Here is a 16780-nt window from a genome sequence, read left to right as displayed (position 1 = left end):
AGGACTCGAACACAAGACCTCTTCCTTACACTCCCTCCCTCCCTCGTACCACCCAACTCAACCCTCCCCCTAGCATATTCAAAATAAAAAAAAACCCCATCCTACTCATCCTATGCTAGTAATTAATTATGTATAATAGGGACATTCTTTTCTAGAGAAACTTTCAGCAGTGAGAGTGCAAGATATATGTTACAATAAGCATTGCATGTGATTGATATTTGACACTAAATGGCCAGCAATTTATTTATTGCTTAAGGAGATATTTTTTATTCATATATACATTTCTCCAAGATTTTTTAAAGTTAAATAATGAGATAAATTTTCTTATTTTGTATGGGAAGAAGTATGTAGTTATAATGTGTAGAAAGTAAAGATAGAGATAAAAGTGAAAATATTTCAAAAGTTAAACAAACATCAGAAAAATGAAGTAAGAAAATATTTTCAATAAACTAACCAAACACCTGAAAATGATGAAAGGGAAATGATTTTCATGGAAAATTACTTCCACGGAAAATATTTTCCCAAGGAAAACATTTTACTTCCAACCAAACAGACCCGAAATGAAGGTCTTCTTCAGCTGATTGATCTATCTTGGCAAAATCCATGATCGGACTTAGATTATTTGTAACAAGGCTACGATTACAAAGGACAGCTTTCTCAAATTATCAATACAATCTAACCTTCAAAAACATGGCAAAGTAGGCAGTTAAGAATCTCACTGAATAAAAAAAATTAGATATTTAAAAAGAATTAATTTTCTATTTAGTGACAGTGTATATACAACTTAGATGAACGTCACACGTGTAAAACTTATATTCTAATTCGAATTAAACTTAGTTGGCATATTAAATCCTATAGTATATACATTATCAGTATATAAAAAATTAATCCAATTAAGAAAATGGTAATCAAATCAATAAAGCAAAAGTCACACTGGTTTATTTGGTTAACAATGAGCTACTAATAAAAGAAGACACGTCCCTTGTTCAAGAAGAGTAACATTTTATTTTCATAGGAAACTGAAACTGTGATTATTACAGACACTGACTAATTACTACAATATTTACAGTTTTTAACAGACAAAAGCAAGATTGACCGCTTATGGCATATTATTAATCGGTGAGCAAACTCTCCAAGTACCTCTCTACAATGTCCAAGCCACAGAGGTTCTTCACAACAGGCATGATAGCTGGGACATCCAACTGGAATGCTGAATCAGGTCCATCAATTCTGCTCCAAGATTTTACTTGCTTTCTGGCTTCTTTAATCGCAGCTCTTGTTGCACAGTGTACTGAAACCGCCAGAAGCAGTGGTGGTTCGCCAGAGGCTATATAGCACCATTTGATTCCACATGTCAAGGTCAATATAATTTCATTCCTTGAATGGAAGTGGAAATGTCTTCATGCACATGAGTCGGGTCAAGCTCTATCTAGGTGTGAAAGAGTGTCGTGCGTTTGCAGCAGTAATAGATACCTAAGCTAAATTCTCTGTTTTCCACCTTTCAGCTTTCTTCCCTTTGGACAAATTCATATTGAACTACTGCTGTTGCTAATTATGATCAGTAAGTCTTACTCTTCAATACAATTCTTCTTGATTTTATCCATCAATTTCCTTTATCTTGTGATAAGTAGCTTGCCACACTAGGAATTACATGTATATCATACTCTCACTACCCTCGTTTATCCAAAGAGTTTAGGTGACTCTCTTTAGTCAGGCATATCTCTACAAGTACCCTTCAACCGAAGAAATCATATATGGATTGTTAAGTGCTCCTAATGACATTAACTTAAGCAGTTCTCTAGGGGATTAGTTGAATTAAAAAGTTGCTCATAATATTCAGGATAGATATTTCTTTCCCAAGTAAGCAGTACATCGTAGTTGTTAGAACAAAAGAGAACAATGCATCTTGAAGCCACCATTAGTAAGGAACTACATCTTGAGGGTTCCATTGACATGTCAATTTAAATGCTGAAACATTATTATTTCTTCCCAAGCAGAGTTTGCTTTCAAAGAGTTCTAAGTTCTAACTACCAAAATTGATCATGTTCTAGGCCTCTGCTTCACTATCTTATCTTTTTCTTTATTTTGTATAGGAGAAGCCTCTAGCTCGGAATAGCTGAAGTCTGGTGACTAATTCATTTAGCCGTCCACAGCTGAGTCTCTTAAGCTGTTCTTTTTCTTACCACTTTGTTGTCTTTTATCCTCCAAAAACTTGCATGGCAACAAGTAGCTCATTATTCATTAGTTAAGATCACCAGGAAATTTCAAACAAAACACAGGTTACCTAAGTATTGTTGTGGCAATGGAGACAGTTAATGGAAATTCTCTTTTTTTCGTTCAGGAAAAATAAACTCTTTACAATATTAAAGATTTATTCTGTAATCTTTCAGTTTTCCTTTCCAAACTCTATTTTCTATAATTCAAACAGATTGAATCAGTGCCTGCAACTTGAAAACAGCAAGCCAACAACGGAAGTAGAAGTTCAATTGACGGTAATGTTCCTCAAGAGACTGTAGAGAAACTTAAAACAAATACCTTTAGATGATAGAACACGTTTTTTGTTATGTCCACTGTTCCAAACTTCAACATTGAGCTGCTTCGGAATGGTGTCAATTGTTGGGATCTTGTATGTCCATGTGCTGTCTGAAATTGTCAATCCATCTGCATCTGTAAGGTACTCTTCGAGCATGAAGAACCCAATTCCTTGAACAAAAGCTCCTTCAATCTGTAAGAAGAAATTTCAGACATAGTAATTGAGGGCTATTCACCAAAATATCATGGTTTTAATTGAAATAATAATAATATAGTTGTTTTTATATGTTTTCCATTAGAACAGAAATCAATTTTCCCAAAATCGGACTTTGGAGTTGATTTTAAAGAAATCGATTTCTGCTTACTTATTCCCTTAGACCAGACTTCTCCATTCTTTACTTCCAAATTCTCTGTTCTTCCTCCTCGATAGTTGGCCTATCTCTCGTCAATCCTCTCATTGTCTCTTAATACTCATCAAAAGGTTGAACTATTGCGTAACGCTTGCATCAATAGGTGCAGTTTTTACTTGCAATTTTTTTTCTTCTTCCTTTTTTCTTTTAATTTTAATTTCAATTTAATGCCAGAAAACTGTGGTAAATAACCCTAGTGAATGAGCTCAGCTTATTTAATACATCCAGATGTATATTGAGATCATGAGGTGCAACAATAAATATTCTCATAAAAGTTAAACAATAGATCAAACATTAGATATGAGGTGCAACAATTAATATTCTCATAAAAGTTAAACAATAGACCACAAATTAGACGTGGATAACTTCCATACAGCAGTGAGAAAAGCAACTATCTAACCTGTCCCAAATCCACTGCAGGATTCATGCTCTGTCCACAATCATACATGATATCTGATTGCATAATTTTAGTTTCTCCAGTCAGTATGTCTATCTCTACCTGCAAGAACAACAGCTTATTCATTGATACCATCATTTCAAGACCCCAGAAAACACCTATTTTATGCTGTATCTGGCTTGATCAAGAAAGGTGCACACTGGAAGATAACATAACTTCTGTTGTCTCAAAGATGAAGTTGATAGGAGCACATTTACCTCACTAACAGCAGCACCATAGTTCAAATACTGCATGGAATTCAAATCAGGAACATAATAAGAATTCACTGCCAAGTTCACAGCTTCAAAATGTGCCTGCAGTCACAGAAACCACATAATCAACACTTAACCTCACATACAATTTATGCACCTGCTAGAGTGACCAAAAACCCTAGACAGGTTTGAAAGTGGCAATGTAATATGAAAGAGGGTATCTTTAACATGTTTACCAAGCTCGTAAACAACACAAGAGCCTGTTGATACATCCTTGTTGAATAGCTATGATTTCTATCCAATATTTGTATTGATTAATCCATGATCAAAATACGCATTGTTGCCTTAGTGATATTTTGTGGTTCGTCATACTGACCTAATTTTTAAACCAAATCTTTTCTAAGAAAAACTTCATCGAGAGAACTTAATTTGGGTTTTTATGGTTGTTTCAAATATACCATGACAGACTCTCTGTCTCTGAAGTAATGATACTGTTAGGAGAATATTAGTATTCTTATAGATAATAAATTAGTAAGGGTATTCTTGTAAATAGTCTGTTAGGTTTGTACTCCTATAAATACTAGTTGGTCACTCATAATAGGGTGACTAGATGTTTTCCTCCCAAGATACCTGTTGACATGGTATCAGAGCAAAAGTCCTAGGGTTAGGGTAAAACATCTAGCAAATCACTGTTCACGCCGCACTGTTCATAGCGGCACTGTTCACGTATACTGTTCACGGCACTGTTCACGCCGATACTGTTCACGTAGTTACTGTTCATGCCGTTACTGTTCACGCGTTTGTCTCAAGTTTTGACCCGTTCTTTCGTTTGACGTGCTATTCGCTATGGTTGAAAGGTTTGTTAATACGGTTATCACTGACCAAGTTGAATCAAGTTCTTCAACACATGGGTCCCAGAAAACTGTTACTATATCTGAGGAAGATTATGTTAAATTCCTACAGTACCAAGCTACAAATCACGCATCTCTTCCCTCTGCTTCTTTAGCACAAAAAGGTAATGACCCATGGATTATTGATTCCGGGGCTACTGATCATATGTCAGGTACCTCTAAAATTTTTTCTAATTTTCAAGAGTCAACTCCCTTTCCTCATGTTACTTTAGCTGATGGATCTACCACTAAAGTTAAAGGACTAGGCACTGTAGAAATTAATCCATCACTTCCGCTGTCTTCTGTTCTTTACGTACCCAATTTGCCATTTAATCTAATGTCTGTTAGTAAGCTCACTAAATTTCTACAGTGTACAGTTACTTTTTCTCCTGATTCTGTTGTCATTCAGGATTTGAAGACAAAGAGGATGATTGGTGGAGGGCATGAGCATAATGGTCTTTATTTTCTCAACTTCAATGGTCCGATAGCATGTCCTGCTACTGTTTCTCCTCTTGAAATTCACTGTCGTTTAGGTCATCCGTCTTTACAAAATTTGAAAAAGTTGGTTCCTACTTTGAATCAATTATCTTCGTTAGAATGTGAGTCTTGTCAGTTAGGAAAGCATCATCGTGTTTCTTTTGCTCCTAGAGTCAATAAACGGGTTTCTGAACCTTCTTTTGTTAGTTCATTCTGATGTTTGGGGTCCTAGTCGAGTCACTTCAAAGTTAGGTTTTAAATATTTTGTAGTCTTTGTTGATGATTTTTCCAGAGTTACATGGCTTTATTTAATGAAAGATCGTTCAGAATTATATTCCATTTTTTGTGCATTTGTTACAGAAATAAAGAATCAATTTGGTGTGCCTGTACGTATACTTCGCAGTGATAATGCGAAAGAATATTTTTCCACTCCTTTTAATACCTTTATGACTAAGTCTGGTATTATTCATCAGTCCTCTTGTCCTCACACTCCACAACAGAATGGAGTTGCTGAAAGAAAAATTGGGCATTTAATCGAAATTGCTCGAACACTATTGTTGCACATGAATGTGCCCAAACAATTTTGGAGTGATGCAATTCTAACTGCATGTTATTTAATTAATCGCATGCCATCTAATATTCTTGGAGGTCAATTACCTCACTCCATTCTTTTTCCTCATGAATCTGTGTTTAAATTGCCTCCTCGTATTTTTGGATGTGTGTGCTTTGTTCATCAGCTTGCTCCCGGGGTGGATAAATTAGATTCTCGTGCTATTAAGTGTATTTTCTTAGGATATACACGAGCGCAAAAAGGGTATAGATGTTACAGTCCAGTTTTAAATCGATTTTTTACTTGTGCTGATGTTACTTTCTTTGAATCCACTCCGTATTTTATCAAGCAAAGTATGTCTTGTGAATTAGACCAGTGTCCCTCTTTTTCCTCTCCTGTTTTACCAGTCCCTTCCCCTTTATTACCTGAGTTGTCTAGTCCACCAGATTCCATAGCTCGATTATCTCGTCCTCATCTTCAAGTTTACTCTCGTCGTTCCATGGTTGAGAAAGTTCCTGATATGCCACGCACTTCACCAATTAACTCTCAATCTTCAAATCCAGGTATGACGCCCTCCTCTGAGTTAGATCTTCCTATTGCTTTACGCAAAGGTAAGAGACATTGTACTTCCCATCCTATTTCTAATTTTGTTTCTTATTCTCGTCTCTCTATGTCATATTCTTCTTTTGTTGCTTCTCTTGATTCTATCTCTATTCCTAAGTCTATTACCTATGCTCTTAATCATCCTGGTTGGAGATTAGCTATGCAAGAAGAGATGTCTGCTTTGGAACAAAATGGTACTTGGGATCTTGTCCCTCGTCCTTCAGGTAAGCCTGTTGTTGGTTGTAAATGGGTGTACACTATAAAAGTGCAGCCTAATGGTTCTATTGATAGATTGAAGGCTCGGTTGGTAGCTAGAGGATTTACTCAGGTGTATGGAGTAGACTATTTAGAAACATTTTCTCCTGTTGCAAAGATTACCTCTGTCCGTCTTCTTATCTCTTTGGCAGCAACTTATAATTGGCCATTGCATCAGTTGGATGTGAAAAATGCATTTCTGCATGGAGATTTGGAAGAAGAGGTATATATGGAACAACCTCCTGGATTTGTTGTTCAGGGGGAGAATCCGCGGTTGGTTTGTCGTTTGAAAAAATCCTTATATGGATTGAAACAGTCCCCGAGGGCTTGGTTTGGCCGGTTTAGTAGTGTTGTCATGGAGTTCGGTCTGACAAGATGTGGAGTAGATCACTCTGTATTTTATCGGCATTCTAATGCTGGTAAAATTTTATTAGTTGTTTATGTGGATGACATTGTGATTACAGGTGATGATGTTGTGGGGATTCAGAAACTTAAATCCAATCTGCAGGCAAACTTTCAGACAAAGGATTTAGGTCATCTACAGTATTTTCTGGGTATTGAGGTAGCTCGGTCTAAATATGAGATTTATTTATGTCAAAGAAAATATGTACTCGATATGTTGAGTGAAGTTGGGATGTTAGGTTGCCGACCTGTGGATACTCCTATGGATCCCAATGTGAAATTAGCAGGAGATCAAGGTGCATTACTTGATGATCCTAAGCAATATCGAAGACTTGTGGGTAAATTAAATTATCTCACTGTAACGAGACCTGACATTTCGTTTGCAGTGAGTGTTGTGAGTCAATTTCTTGATACCCCTCGTACTAGTCATTGGGATGCTGTTATACGGATTCTCAGGTATCTTAAAAATGCTCCTGGAAAAGGGTTGCTGTATCAAAATCATGGACACAATGATATTGAAGGATATAGTGATGCAGATTGGGCTGGTTCTGTCTCAGATCGAAGATCGACTACAGGATATTGTGTGTTTGTTGGTGGTAATTTAGTGTCGTGGAAGAGTAAGAAGCAAACAGTTGTATCCAGATCAAGTGCAGAATCTGAATACCGCGCTATGGCTCACACTGTGTGTGAGTTGGTTTGGGTGAAGAGCATGTTACTGGAACTTGGATTTGAACATAAACAGCCTATGAATTTAGTGTGTGATAATCAGGCGGCTGTTCATATTGCGTCTAATCCAGTGTTTCATGAAAGGACAAAACATATTGAAGTTGATTGTCATTTCATTCGAGAGAAATTGCTTGACGGGGTCATCAAGACATCTCATGTACCGTCTGTAGATCAATTGGCTGATGTATTTACTAAGAGTTTAGGGGGCTCTAGGGTGAAATATATTTGTAACAAGTTGGGTGCTTATGATATATATGCTCCAACTTGAGGGGGAGTGTTAGGAGAATATTAGTATTCTTATAGATAATAAATTAGTAAGGGTATTCTTGTAAATAGTCTGTTAGGTTTGTACTCCTATAAATACTAGTTGGTCACTCATAATAGGGTGACTAGATGTTTTCCTCCCAAGATACCTGTTGACAGATACCAAATGACATATTGGAGGAAGACGAGAAGCTCATTTGACTAGTGAAACACGAGGGTGCTTCAGTCAAATTTATAATTTAAAGTTACATCATGGTGGCGCTAAGAAAAGCAAGTCACATACAGATGAAGATACCTGAAGTATCAGGGCATTCCAGTTAACTGCACCCATTTGCTCCTGCAACTTACTTTTGAGCGGGCCTAGTCTTTCAACTAAGATGTTGCAGCATAATCTGACAGCTTCACAGCTTGATTCAGACGTTGTGCTTCCAGAAGTGAAACCTCCTTGTACTAAGCTTAAGGTGTCTGACTGTATAACTCGTACTTTTTCCAAAAGGTTTTCAGTTCCATCACATCCAATTGAACTGAGAGCATATGCAGTCATCTGTCTCACCTTAGTCCAGAGCCCCTGTCCCAACTCAATTCCTCCAACTTCTACAACAATAGATCCATCCCAAAGTATGCTAACTCTGCCTGGGGTTGGTCTTACTATAAGTTGATGAACAATTGGAACCCGTGAAATACCTCTTTTATGCCACCTGTTGCGCTGATTAAATTGCTCTATCATTTTTATTCTCTGGACCATACATGAAGATGCACCCAATTTATCCCATATTTCACCCAAAGTATACTCTGGCGCTTCACCTGCTGATCCCCCATAGAACACATTAAGGCTTTCAAATGTGTGAAGATTTATATTCCTAACAGAATCTACCTCCATTAAGAGTATGGATGCAACATTTTCTACTATAGTTTCAGCAATAAAAGATCCTTGCACCTCCCCAGGGCCTCTCATTGCTGTTTTGCTAGAATGGTTAGTCTTGCAAACTTTTATGTCAAAAGACAATGCACCCCAATTATACTTTTTAAGGGAACCAAGCACGTTTAATGGCATCACAGGGCTTATATCCGCCCCTATCCCTGCATCAATTAGTATGTCAAGGTGCAAGGCTGTGACCTTTCCATTTGATTTGAATCCAACACTATAGGTTATTTTCATGGGATGTCTTCCTCCAGTTATTATCATGTCAGTTTTGCGATTGAGATATGTCCTCACTGGGCAGCGTAATTTATGTGCTGCAAGTGCACATGCTGTAGCAACCTAAACAACACAGTTTTAAGTTCATGCATCAATAATAATAGGCTACGGAAACAGAAGAAACCATAAGTCAGATGACAAGTAGAACAAAAGACCAGGATATACAGAAGAACAATGGTAAGTTTTGGCACAACAATGATAGAGATATGGAAACAGAAGAAACCATAATTCAGGCAACAAATAGAACAACATATCAGAAAATATTGAAGTCTGAGCATGCAAATGCAGAATTGCAGATGCATGTTTTTATGCACTAGATCCACACAGGCAAACAAACAGGATACTATTATTAACACTAAACTGTGTCAAGCTTTCCTCAAATCCAATAATCTTGGACCATTTCTCGTTTTGATGACTACCAGCCACCAAATGAAAAATAAAAGGAAAAAGGAAAAAAGATGCAAATTTATGAGATTTCATTCTTAGATCAGGATAGAGACCTTTTCTTTACATTTTCATAATAATAAACAAAGACATTACACCATATTTGCATTTCTTTATCCCTAACTTCAGAAGTCCATATGTCCTTCATCAGGAATCAAAAAGAAACTGCGAGGAACATGAAAAGAAGAATATCATGGTCCACTGGAGTCAAGATATGGCAGCCACCCAAGTATCCAGCATAGTGGAAAATGTATCTTGTTTGCTTTGCTAATCAAATATAAAATATATTGTACGTATCAGATTGCAGTAGCAATTTGAGAGATTTGAGACGTACCATTGATTACCTAGGAAGAGCTTAATTGCAGAGGCAGACAATGAAAATTACTGTATGTAACTTCAAATATTGATAACAAAAAAGTCTTTCTCAATTTCTTTAAACAGAATTAGCTGTGACAGTAGCAGTATTCTGTTTTTGTTCTTTCCTTAACGACGTGAATTCAGGTTAACATCTATGCATGCATAAGATTTGTTCATGCTCAAGTTATATTTGCCTTCCACTTTCCGTAGCAATCATCTACATTTGCATAAAACATATTAAGAAAAAACTAAACATTCTTACTAATGATACTCACAGGCATTGCTCTTATTGCCTTGCCACCAAAGCCTCCACCAACCCTTCTTGTAATTACACGAACATTATGCTGTGGAAGACCAAGACATTTTGCGATCACAATCTGAGCATACTCTGGAACCTGAATTGAACTATAAACCACCATACAATTGTCTTCATCTGGGACTGCTAGAGCCGTTTGTGTCTCCATATAAAAATGGTTTTGTGATCCAAGTTTGATCTGGAAATCATAGCCAGCAGATAAAATTGGTAATAAGCATGGGTTGCCCACTATCTAATACTGCAATAATATTCTTGAAAATATGAAGACCACTACCACTATAGGAGAATATTGCGAAACAATTGAAGTCTGTGAAATTGTTTAGGGTACCTCAGAACAGAGGATTTTGTGATCAGCTTCAGCCATTCCTTTTGAGAAATCACCAACCTTTTCTGGGTACAGGAAAGGAGGGACCTCAAAAAAACTCGACCTCTTAACAGCTTCTTCAACAGTTAAAATTGGTGGATCCAAATTCTCTGTGTCATAGTTGACGACAGCTGAGTTGGCTGCAATATTGGCAGACTTTTGTGTTTCTGCTACCTAAAAAGTTGTTCCATTTAGAGTCATTAACAGGATATAGTGACGAATAAATGGATTCATGGGGAAGGAATACCTTGAATCAACAGAGAAGATATTGAAAGTATGGATTTACCACCAATGCAATCGGCTCGCCTGCACATCTGGTTAGATCATCAGCAAACAAAGGTTCAACACCAAATATTGTCTTAGATCCGACATTTTCCCCTCCTTCTGGAATATCTTTGTATGATATAACAGCAGCAACTCCATTAAGTTGAGTGTATGACTTTATATCAACACCTCTTACGTGTGCTAATGGTTTTGTACTATAGATAAATGCTCCATGCAGACAGTTTGGAGGTGAAGGAATGTCATCAACATACACTGCTTCCCCTGAAAAATGAACTGACTTAGATTCAAAGACATGAGAAACTATCCTGTCTCTTAGTTACAGAGTAGATCTAGGTAACATAAAAACCTTGAGGACCTATTCATGCTTTATTTCAGCAGAGAAGAGAGGAGGAAAAGTAGGCAAGAGGGAAGTTGGAGAACAGCTTAGATTGGGAAGACAAAGGAGAAGAAATATGATCATGATGGATAAAGATGAGGAAAAGAACATAACACAAGGTACACATCTAAAATTTTGATGTGATTTACAATTTTAACGTCCAATCTGTAAACAACTTCGGCCATGTCCAGACCCCTGAAATTCAAAATCTAGAAGAACAGAGCAAGAGAACAGCCATAAACAAGATTTCCTTTGAAAAATATGGAATACATGCTAAAGTTTAGATCCAATTCTGGATTTCCAAGATTGAAGTTAAGAGTTATAAATATAGTCACTGTGCAAGAGAGAAGCACGTGCTAACACATTCTTTGAACACATTCAGATTGTGGAGATCTGCTTAAAGTCAATTTTAAAGAAACTGCTGTAGATGAAACAAGACATAAAAAGTACTATGCAAGTTCTAACTGAAGCTCTCATAGATCCTGTTCCAAAACCAGGTTAGCCATTAAAAAAAGATTACCATGATCTGAAGCTAGGCTGCAGAAAACTAAACCAGGAATCCAAAAACCAAAAAATAAAAGAGCTAGGGCCTCGAAGGGCCCTTACCACTAACCAATTGAAGAACTTCAATAACTAGAACTGAAGGAACCAGAGACATTGGAACTCTAACTGTCTGACATATTATTAAACTAGACATGTCTGGGACAAACTAAATATCCAAGAAAACTAAAAGAGAAATAAACCTGAAGCTTGAATGGCAGAACCAGACTTAGTCGTTGGTTCTCCGACTGGATAGTATTCTCTACCGGATTGCACCTCCTGCTTTGCAGAAGACAACACTGCTGAATTCACCAATTGACCAGTAGAAATTTCATTACAGTTTGTGGAAGAGTCCTTTGGCAGATGGCCGACAAGTTCATCAGATAAACCACCACAAATAGCAGAACCAAAACTGACAAATGGGGAAAGAAACTGAAAAAGGAAACTAACAGCCAAACTACTCCGATAAGCAGCATATGAAGTGCCAAATTCAGGTATTACAGCTCCTTTGACTAATTTTACTGCTTCATAAAGAACATTAGCACTTAGCTTTTTTCCTGAAAGGTAATCTTCAACCTTCCTTGCTCGTATTGAATGTTTTGTCCCATAAGCACCAAAAACCAGACAGATATCATTTACGACAACTCCATTTGCATGAGACACATCAACCAGGAAAGCAGCATTCAAATAAGGCAAAGCATTTCCGAGTGGTCTTGGTGAAGCACGATAGGTCTCAAAAGCCAATTTGGAACCAGATCCACCGCTACCATTTATTTTTCGATCAAATAATGGTAGCTGGATACTGAGAAGCACACTTCTCGTGTGTATTGGTGGTCTTGCCAAGAATTCTTCCAGTGTGAGAGTTTCATGCTTATGACCAGTCATTATACTAACAGTTGAACCAACAGCAATAAGAATAGTAGTTATATCTGAAGGAAAATGTTTCCTTTGTGCCATCACCAAGTTCCCCCCAATACTTCCTGAGTTCCTAATGAATCCTGAGGCAATTTTCTCCATGTGATTGGCAATTTTTAGAAAGACTTGCTTGCCATCAGAAGAAGAATTTCCTGTATCATTTTCCTTCAGAAATACAATAACTCTAGAAATTGTCACAGCAGCCCCAATGACAATCTCCTTCTCATTTCTTCTAATCATCGAAAGCTCAGGTACATATCTCAGATCAATGTATCTGTCATAGTGCTCTAGTTCCTTGTAGTAACCCATCCCAGTGCTGCCAACTACTAGCTTAATCTGCACATCATCAGCAACATTGGAGTTGAACAAGCTTCTAAGCTCCTCAAGATTTGTAGGAATGTACCAAGAAAAGTTTTCTAAATTTATCTTCATTTTTAACGTGGACCTACCTTTCAAAAACTCTGGAAATTTAGTAACCCTATCTTTCGGATAATATGAAGGCAATCTCTTCAATTTAACCTCCTTTGGCTCTCCTTTTCTCCAAAAAGAATTGATTCCCAAATCCTCCAAATCAACATCTGCAGCAAAACTTTTGCAGGCATCAGCTATGGGTCTATAACCAGTACAGCGACAAAGATTTCCAGCTATAGCCCTTTCAGCTTCAGAAACAGTAAGCTTGGAGAATCCTGTTAGAGGTTCGGGCCCATGTGTTTTTTCAGCATTGGTGAGTGCTGAGAAAAGTGACATGCACATTCCAGGAGTGCAAAAACCACACTGAGATGCATGGAAGCCAGCAAACCTTTCATGAATTGGATGGAAACCATCTTTACTATTTCCTAGTCCTTCACTTGTAGTGATTGAGCAGCCATTTAGACTGCAAAGAAGTGTAAGACATGAACTTACAGTAAAATCCTCGACTTGATCAAGAATAGGGTCATGCTTTGACAACAATACAACACAAGCACCACAACCACCTGTCTTGGCAGAGCAATGGAAAGCTTTAGTTGAATAAACATCATTAATAAGTAATGTGTGCACACGGTGAACTAATTTTGAAACAAAACATAAAGGCACTATCACTCAGTTAAGTTTTGCAGAATATTCCTGATCTAGAGAAATTTCTTGGCACCTCAAGATGCTTGCTAAGTACAAGGCGAAAAGCAAAATAATAGTGTCAAAATATTTGTTAGAGAAGTTCTCCAGTAAAGCAGTTAACAGGTAAGGAAAGCTCGCAACTAGATCAGCCATATGGTAATTCAGGATAACTTTCTTGAAATCTATATTCCACATCAAATGCAACATAAATAAGCTTATAAACCTAGTGTACCAAATTTATTGAGAAGAAGACAGTTCCAGTTCAGTAACAGAACTTCGATTCAAGTTAGAAATTATGTCAAACTTCAATTTAGTACAGAATTTCTATTCCTCCATAATTGAAACATCAAATACTATGATTTCATTTTTAATAATAAGTTGGTTGTAACCTTTTAAACATGACAACGTAAACCAATTCCTATCCTTGAAACATTCTCCAATTACAACCATGTCAATCTGTGAGACATGTGGAGACTTAAATTCCAATAGCAATTCAGATTATGAAAATCATGCCATTCATTTTGGTGATATATTGAGCGAAAAAATACTCCGGGCACAATATAAGAATCCATTGGCCCCTGCAGTGAGGCCAACTGCCAGAGAATGTAAGCACCAAAGCATTCCACCGCCACCCCTCACCCCCACCCCAACCAAAAAAAAAAGAAGAAAACATTTTCAACCAAAGCAGTTGCTTATTTTATTTGAACTCAAAAAGTCGGATCCTAGAGAATCTGATATCTTGTTAATTATACATTCTCAACCTTAATGCTTTTGAATTTCAACCTATTTCTATAATTCGTTCCACTTCCTAATTCTAGGCTCCAACAAACTTTCCCCCCACCCCACTCCAAGAAAACAATGAAGCAATAAATTAAATCAACAAATATATGAAAGCAATCTGCAAAATCGTCATTACTTATCAACCTTAACAAGAAGTTCACATTCTGCATTTGGGGCCAAATGGACAATCTCTCTGTCTGTCAAACAGAAACAACAGATACAAAAAGACCAATCCATCTTAAAAACACTTCAAGAACTCCTAGCAGCATACGCAAAACTGAATTTACAAACTGCAACATTAATAAAAGATGCAAAAACAACGCAGTTGGATAAAAGAGAAATAGCCTGACCTTCACCACAGCCAAGCTTTGGACTCTTGAAACGAGTATGAGAGCGCAAGAACTCAAGCAAAGTAGTTGAAGGGTCGATATTTGTCAGTTCAAACTTCTCTCCATTGATTGCAAACACAAGATTTCCATTCGTAGGACCTTTTTTCTCAGTTTCCTCCATTTTTGAGCCACCTGAGCTGTTCCTTAGAGGGAATAGAAGCTCAGGGACGGACTCAGAAGCTTGTATATATCAGGAAAAAAGAACAGAAGAAAGTAGCCATCTTTGTCCTTTTGCAGTTAAAGTCTACAAGAGAATAACAGTTAAAGTATTGCTGACCCCCAGTGAAACCATTCAGTAGTTTAATGCCTCCTAGATTTTCCACACATGCACACATTGGTGTCACGTGTCAGCTGTTGTCTTAAAGTTAGCGTTAATTTCAACTCCAACCTCTTCAAATTTCAACAAATCAGACAATTGCCCCTCATACTTAGGGGTGGCAATTGGAGCAAGTGCACAGTGCACACAAGGGGGCTAATGGAGCGGGAGCGGGAGGTGAGGTGGGGTGGGGTGGGGGGGGGGGGTGGGAATTTTCTTTCCCCCTTAAAAATGGGACGGGGACTGAGGAAGTATACCTCCGTCCCATCCTCGGTCCCGCCACCTGTTAAAAATAATTATATATATAATTAGTTACAAATTTATAAAAATAATATTATTAATTATAAATATTATATAATATATATTAGTATATATAATATAATTAATATTATCAATTATACTAATAATTATATATTTTTATTAATAAAAATTATTAATTATATATGCTAAACTTACTAATATGTTTATATTATATTTCTAATTATACTTAATATAATAAAAATTATTTTATTTAAAAAAATACAATAATAATTTAGTAATTGTATTTGTCTCAAACATGAAAACTTGACTACTTTAGTTGTACTTGTCTCGTTATATTAGATTGTATTTAAATAACTTTTGTTTGATTATTTTTATAAGTTTCAATTATGAAATTATAGTGGATAATTACTTAGTGATGTAATGATACTTAAGTACTTGATTTTTGACTAAATTTTAGTTACAATGCAATTATACAACAAAAATTTTTTAACCCTTGAGGGAGAAGCAAGGCGGAGGAGGGTAGATAGGACTAGTGAGCAGTAAAACCCCACTCCTGCCTGTTGTCATTCCTATTTATAGTTGATGTCATATACTTTTTTCTACCTGTCCCATGCCCCTCCTTCCTCCCCCCGCCCCCCGGCGCCGTCGCCGCCAACACTCAACCGAAATGTCATATACAGTCATCCTCAGTAGGGATTTTTACATACTTTATCTAGGGAATTGGGAAGCACAAGAGCTCATCTATTTTTGGAGTGCAAGATTACATTTATTTACGTCCATATTGTATATTGTTTTCACATTCATTATATCAGGCTATCATTAAAATTCTTATTAGCAGTCAAATATAATTAGCGGCTATCTAAAGGCAAATATTATTATTTTTTTACTAGGGAAAATGCCGGTTTTCATCCCCAAACTTTGGAGTAAGGACACATTTCATCCCCCAACTTTTGGGAACGACACATTTGATGTCTGAATTAATAATTTTTGACCAATGTCATCCTCAAACGGCAATTTAGCCCATTTTTAATGAAACTAATCGCGTGAAAATCATATGACCGTTAAGTAAAATTAAATCACATTTTTAACAAAACCTGCTAGTTTCTTGCATGCAATCAGTCAACTTTTGGCAATTTTGACTAAGCATCCATCCAAATACTTGCGTCCCGTACGTAAGGGGGGAAAAAGCTAAAAATAAGGATAAAATGAAAAATAGGCAAGAAAAGAAATAATCAGCATGAAAAATGAAAAGGGATAATTTCACAAACATCCCTTGAGATTTTTAATAGTTACAAAAAGCTCCTCTCAAAATTTAAAAATTACATATACTTTGCATACTTTTACTATTTATATAAGAGCAAATTATTTGAGCAGCCATTGAACTATT

The 16780-nt window shown here is 36.7% G+C and overlaps 1 protein-coding gene across 2 annotated transcripts; it reads right to left on the bottom strand.

The window, feature by feature from the left end:
* Positions 1-982: 982 nt before the first annotated feature.
* On the bottom strand, positions 983-15096 carry LOC113725590 (abscisic-aldehyde oxidase-like). Of its 2 annotated transcripts, XM_072074511.1 has the most exons (10): positions 14778-15096; positions 11841-13526; positions 10723-10982; positions 10401-10610; positions 10032-10250; positions 8053-9018; positions 3597-3692; positions 3343-3441; positions 2536-2725; positions 983-1327 (listed from the first exon to the last, which is right to left on the bottom strand). In XM_072074511.1, exons 1-10 carry the CDS (start codon positions 14935-14937, stop codon positions 1113-1115), a joined length of 4101 nt encoding a protein of 1366 aa, XP_071930612.1. In that variant the 5' UTR covers positions 14938-15096; the 3' UTR covers positions 983-1112. The 2 variants fall into 2 exon arrangements, with proteins under 2 accessions (XP_071930612.1, XP_071930615.1); XM_072074514.1 differs by lacking the exon at positions 8053-9018 and having other exon boundaries at positions 14778-15095.
* Between the last annotated feature and the right edge of the window lie 1684 nt (positions 15097-16780).

This window comes from Coffea arabica, chromosome 1c (genome assembly GCF_036785885.1).
Source record: "Coffea arabica cultivar ET-39 chromosome 1c, Coffea Arabica ET-39 HiFi, whole genome shotgun sequence".
Taxonomy (NCBI): Eukaryota; Viridiplantae; Streptophyta; class Magnoliopsida; order Gentianales; family Rubiaceae; genus Coffea; species Coffea arabica.
Note: the sequence above shows the minus strand (reverse complement) of the source record. Positions and strands in the feature narration are given on the sequence as shown.